General features: G+C 43.6%; 1 protein-coding gene across 1 annotated transcript; it reads left to right on the forward strand.

Moving 5' to 3' along the window:
- Positions 1-847: 847 nt before the first annotated feature.
- LOC109888294 (protein NLRC3-like) lies at positions 848-4,969 on the forward strand. Its single transcript, XM_031819370.1, has 6 exons — positions 848-873; positions 1,069-1,235; positions 1,337-2,535; positions 2,785-3,392; positions 3,714-3,887; positions 4,912-4,969. Exons 1-6 carry the CDS (start codon positions 848-850, stop codon positions 4,967-4,969), a joined length of 2,232 nt encoding a protein of 743 aa, XP_031675230.1.
- Positions 4,970-5,887: the final 918 nt, after the last annotated feature.

The raw sequence follows: 5,887 nt of genomic DNA on the forward strand, positions 1-5,887 counted from the left end.
TGTATGTGATAAAACCTAAGATGACCTGGGGTACTAGTGTAAGAAATAACACGTAAAAAAACAAAAAACTGCATAGTTTCCTAGGAACGCGAAGCTGTCTTGACAGATTATAGACTGTCTGAATGGAGGAGTAGGTAAAGACATGACAGATTATAGACTGTCTGAATGGAGGAGTAGGTAAAGACATGACAGATTATAGACTGTCTGAATGGAGGAGTAGGTAAAGACATGACAGATTATAGACTGTCTGAATGGAGGAGTAGGTAAAGACATGACAGATTATAGACTGTCTGAATGGAGGAGTAGGTAAAGACATGACAGATTATAGACTGTCTGAATGGAGGAGTAGGTAAAGACATGACAGATTATAGACTGTCTGAATGGAGGAGTAGGTAAAGACATGACAGATTATAGACTGTCTGAATGGAGGAGTAGGTAAAGACATGACAGATTATAGACGGTCTTGGTTCGTCAGTAACTGTCTGAATGGAGGAGTAGGAAGTGGACTGAGGATATTCTGATGATTGTTTGACTTAATTGCTGTTCTTGACTCTGTAGCAGTTGACTTTCCTAACTCTGTAGAGGCCAAAGTCTTTGGTTTAACTCCCTCTCTAGGGTTAATGTTTACAGAACATGCATTGCTGTTTTATCAGGGTACAAAGGTCTGCCTACCTCACACAGGATACCAGCCTTCAGTTAGACATGTTCTCTGCTTGTGCTGGTTGATACTAACAATGCTCAGAAATATTGACTGTTCTGTTAGTTCATATTGTAGCTGAGTGAGCTGTGACTTACATCTAAAATGAGTCTCTCTGGGGAGAGAGAGGAGGAGACCACTGCCTCTAAAATGACTCAAGACACCAGTTCTGAGAGGTAAGAGATTAATTGTAAAATGTACAGTTCTTTTAAAGATATAAAATGTATTTTTGAGTCCTAAAATCTAATGACCAATTGCAGACTGTAGCTTTAAAAAATAAACATCAGGACTTCTAGAAGTTCCACTATACAATTGCTAAAATGAAGTAGATGAGGTATTGATGAGGTGATCTGTCTGCCTGTTTTGTTCAGTGTCCAGAAGCCCAGAGTAGAGTCACCTACAACCAGCCTGCTATCAATGAAGAGTGATCAGCCACCTGCTTTCAGCCAGGAACCATTACCAGATGACAATAAGGAAGTGGAGAGTTTGGACAGTGAGGATGTATTAAAGATCACACACAACCTTCTGGACAGAAGAAGTAAGACTGTGTTTCATACAATATTACAAAGAATGGTACAAAAGCCCTTAGAAAACACACACATTAACTTATGAGTCCCAACTCTCATTGTTTTCCTACAGGTCAAACTCTGCTGACAGTCCAACAAGACATTAAGGCTAAACTGAAACACCGGTATCAACACATATCTGAAGGAATTGGACACCATGGAAACCAAAGTCTGTTCAAGGACATCTACACAGAGCTCTACATCACAGAGGGTGGAAGTGGAGGGCTCAATAATGAACATGAGGTTAGACAGATAGAGATGGCATCCAAAAAACAAACCACACAAGAGACATCAATCAAATGCAACGACATCTTCAAGACGTTACCTGTACAAGACAAACCTATCAGAACTGTGCTGACCAAAGGAATCGCAGGCATTGGAAAAACAGTCTCTGTGCAGAAGGTCATCCTTGACTGGGCAGAGGGAAAAGCAAATCAGGACGTTCTTTTCATGTTTCCTCTTCCTTTCCGTGATCTGAACCTGAAAAAGGACCAATACAGTCTGATGCAACTTCTTTCCCACTACTTCCCAGAGCTGAAAGAGATTGACAGCATTGAAGATGGTGAAACCAAAACTGTTTTCATTTTTGATGGTCTGGATGAGTGTCGACTTCCTCTAGACTTCAAAAACAATGAGAAGTGCTGTGATGTCACGAAGCCAACCTCAGTGGACGTGCTGCTGACAAACCTCATCAAGGGGAATCTGCTTCCCTCTGCTCTCCTCTGGATAACCACACGGCCTGCAGCAGCCAATCAGATCTCTCCTGAGTGTGTTGACCAGGTGACAGAGGTACGAGGGTTCAATGATCCACAGAAGGAGGTGTACTTCAGGAAGAAAATCACAGATCAGAATCTGGCCAATGAAATCATCAAACACATGAAGACATCAAGGAGCCTCCACATCATGTGCCACATACCAGTCTTCTGTTGGATATCAGCCACTGTCCTTGAGATGATACTGAACAAGGCAGAGAAGGATGAAGTTCCCAAAACTCTGACCCAGATGTACTCACACTTCATACTCATCCAAATCATTGTGAAGAACAGGAAGTACAACAAAGTCACAGAGACAAACCCAAAGGAACTGTCTCAGTCAGACAAAGAGATGATCCTGAAACTGGCCAAGCTGGCTTTCCAACAGCTGCAGAAGGGCAACCTGATCTTCTATGAGGAGGACCTGAGAGAGTGTGGCCTTGACGTCACAGAGGCATCAGAGTACTCAGCATTGTGTACAGAGATCTTTAAAGAAGAATCTGGGCTGTACCAAGACAAGGTCTACAGCTTTGTGCATCTGAGCATGCAGGAGTTTCTAGCAGCAGTGCATGCATTAGAATCATGTCTGGGCAAGAAGGAAAATGTTTTCTCCCCCAAAGCAGTTACTGGTGTTGATGATGAGGAGGAGGAGGAGAATGATGAGGAGGAGGAGAAGGAGGGGGATGAGGAGGAGGAGGAGGAGAAGGAGGAAGATGAGGAGGAGAATGATGAGGAGGAGAAGGAGGAGAATGATGAGGAGGAGGAGAAGGAGGAAGATGAGGAGGAGAATGATGAGAAGGAGGAAGATGAGGAGAAGAATTATGAGGAGGAGATGGATGACGACAACAACGACGATGACGATGAGGAAGATGATGACAATGATGAAGAGAAGGAGTCTTTCAAATTGTCTGACTTACACAGGAGAGCAGTGGACCAGGCCTTGAAGAGTGAGAATGGACACCTGGACCTGTTCCTCCGCTTCCTTCTGGGTCTCTCACTGGAGTCCAATCAGAATCTGTTACGAGGCCTTCTGACACAGACAGGAAGTACAACACAGACCAATGAGAAAAGAGTTAAGAGAACAGTCAGGTACCTTTCAGACAAGATCGACGAAGAATCCTCACCAGAAAGGATCATCAACTTGTTCCACTGTCTGAATGAACTTGGTTCCAACTCTCTAGCTGAAGACATGCAGACCTACCTGCGATCAGGAACTCTTTCAGAAACAATACTAGAACCTGACCAATGTTCAGCCGTGGCCTACCTGTTACTGATGTCAGAGGAGGTGCTGGAGGAGTTTGACCTGAAGACATACAACACATCAGAGAAAGGTTATCAAAGGTTGCTGCCGGTAGTGAAAACCTGCAAGAGAGCACTGTAAGTTCTGTTATTGAGTTGATGTATACAGTATCATTATAATGAAGGATTTGTATATCTAACAGATTATCTCCTCTCTCCAGACTGGATGGCTGTAAAGTCACATATAAATCCTGTGCGAGTCTAACCTCAGCTCTGCAGACACCAAACTCCCCCCTGAGAGAACTAGACCTCAGCAACAATGACCTGGGAGACAGAGGAGTGGAGCTGCTCTGTTTTGGACTAACCAGTCCACTCTGCAACATACAGACACTAGTGTGAGTTAAATATCTTCAGTATGTTTTAAACAATTGTAAAATCATGTTCTCTACTCCCATCTAGTCTTGGTCACTGTGGTCTGACAGAGGGTTGCTGTTCAGATCTGGTCTCAGTCCTGAGTTCACCCAACTCACAACTGAAGCAACTGGAGCTGAGAGACAATGACCTGCAGGACTCAGGAGTTACACTGCTGTCTGCTGGACTGGTGGATCCAGACTGTAAACTACACACACTGGGGTAAGTACAGCTGTTTCAGTCAGGTCGGTACTGAGTAATTCAAATACTCTGAAAATCTGTTTCATGTCAATGTTTGTGTCATGGACACATGTATTGGTGACCTACAAGATGATTGACACCAGTACACCAACCTAGACAGCTGTTGTGTGTCTCTCTGTAGGTTGTCTGGCTGTCTGGTCACAGAGGAGGGCTGTGCTGCTCTGTCTTCAGCTCTGAGGTCAAACCCCTCCCACCTGAAAGAGCTGGACCTGAGCTACAATCACCCAGGAGACTCTGCAGGGGGACTGCTTTCAGCTGCTCTGGTGGATCCCACATATAAACGGATGAAGCTGAAGTAAGTCAGAATAGATGTCCTAATAGTGTGAGCAGCGGTTGTGTCATATGTAGTGTAGTAGGGTCAGTAACATGAGGACATGATAGTAGAATTAAGGTTAAGAATTAAGTTTACTCAGCAGGCTGAGCACTCCAACACAGCATACATCATCACCACATGAATACTCTTCTTCTGCATCTTTGATATCCTGTTGGAATTGTACTCTGTTCTGTATGCAGCAGGTAGGATAGAATACCTGTATGTCTCTAGTAATGAATTGTACTCCGTTCTGTATGCAGTAGGTAGGATAGAATACCTGTATGTCTGTAGTAATGATTTGTACTCCATTCTGTATGCAGTAGGTAGGATAGAATACCTGTATGTCTCTAGTAATGAACTGTACTCCGTTCTGTATGCAGTAGGTAGGATAGTAATGAACTGGGATAGTGCACCAGGACACAACAATGTGGTTTAAATGTTGACTGCTTTATTAGGTCTTTGTCAGTCAATAACCTGTTTCTCCTACAGTGTGGATCATGGTGGAGAGTGCAGGCTGAAATCAGGGCTGAGAAAATGTAAGTCTCTTCAATCCTAATTAACTGTATATTCAGAACTCTTGTAACATAGTAACTAATCAATACTTGTTCTGTTCCGACAAAACAACATTTTATATCAAGATGTGGTTTGATTAAACTCTCCTTTTGTCTACAGATGCCCGTCATCTCACCCTGGACCCAAATACAGCACACCCACACCTGATACTGTCTGAGGGGAACAGGAAGGTGACACGGGTGGTGGAGGACCAGCATTATGAAGACCATCCAGACAGATTTGACTGTCATCCCCAAGTTCTCTGCAGAGAAGGCTTATCTGGAGGTCGTTATTACTGGGAGGTGGAGAGGGATGGTGGCGTGGCTGTCATTGGTGTGGTGTACAAAGGAAAGAAGAGGAAGAGAGATGAAGATGACAGTAGGATTGGACACAATAGGGAGTCCTGGAGTTTAGTCTGTTCCCATAGAGGTTATCAATTTTACCATGATGGATTCAACAGAATCATCCCTGGTCCTGTTTCTAACAGAGTTGGAGTGTATCTGGACTGGCCAACTGGTACTTTGTCCTTCTATAGTGTGTCCTCCTCTTGTACACTGACACACCTTTACACAGAACACACCACATTCACTGAACCCCTCTATCCTGGGTTTGACGTTTCCTCCTCCTCAGTGACCTCAGTGACCCTGCGTCAGATAGATGACCAACACATTCAAAGGTGGGTGTTTTAATGTGTTCTGTTGGACCTACAGACAGTTAGATTAGTAGTAGTGGTGTGTTTTAATGGGTTCTGTTGGACCTACAGACAGTTAGATTAGTAGTAGTGGTGTGTTTTCATGTGTTCTGTTGGACCTACAGACAGTTAGATTAGTAGTAGTGGTGTGTTTTAATGGGTTCTGTTGGACCTACAGACAGTTAGATTAGTAGTAGTGGTGTGTTCTGTTGGACCTACAGACAGTTAGATTAGTAGTAGTGGTGTGTTTTCATGTGTTCTGTTGGACCTACAGACAGTTAGATTAGTAGTAGTGGTGTGTTCTGTTGGACCTACAGACAATTAGATTAGTAGTAGTGGTGTGTTCTGTTGGACCTACAGACAGTTAGATTAGTAGTAGTGGTGTGTTTTCATGTGTTCTGTTGG

This window comes from Oncorhynchus kisutch, unplaced genomic scaffold (genome assembly GCF_002021735.2).
Source record: "Oncorhynchus kisutch isolate 150728-3 unplaced genomic scaffold, Okis_V2 scaffold2088, whole genome shotgun sequence".
Classification (NCBI taxonomy): Eukaryota; Metazoa; Chordata; class Actinopteri; order Salmoniformes; family Salmonidae; genus Oncorhynchus; species Oncorhynchus kisutch.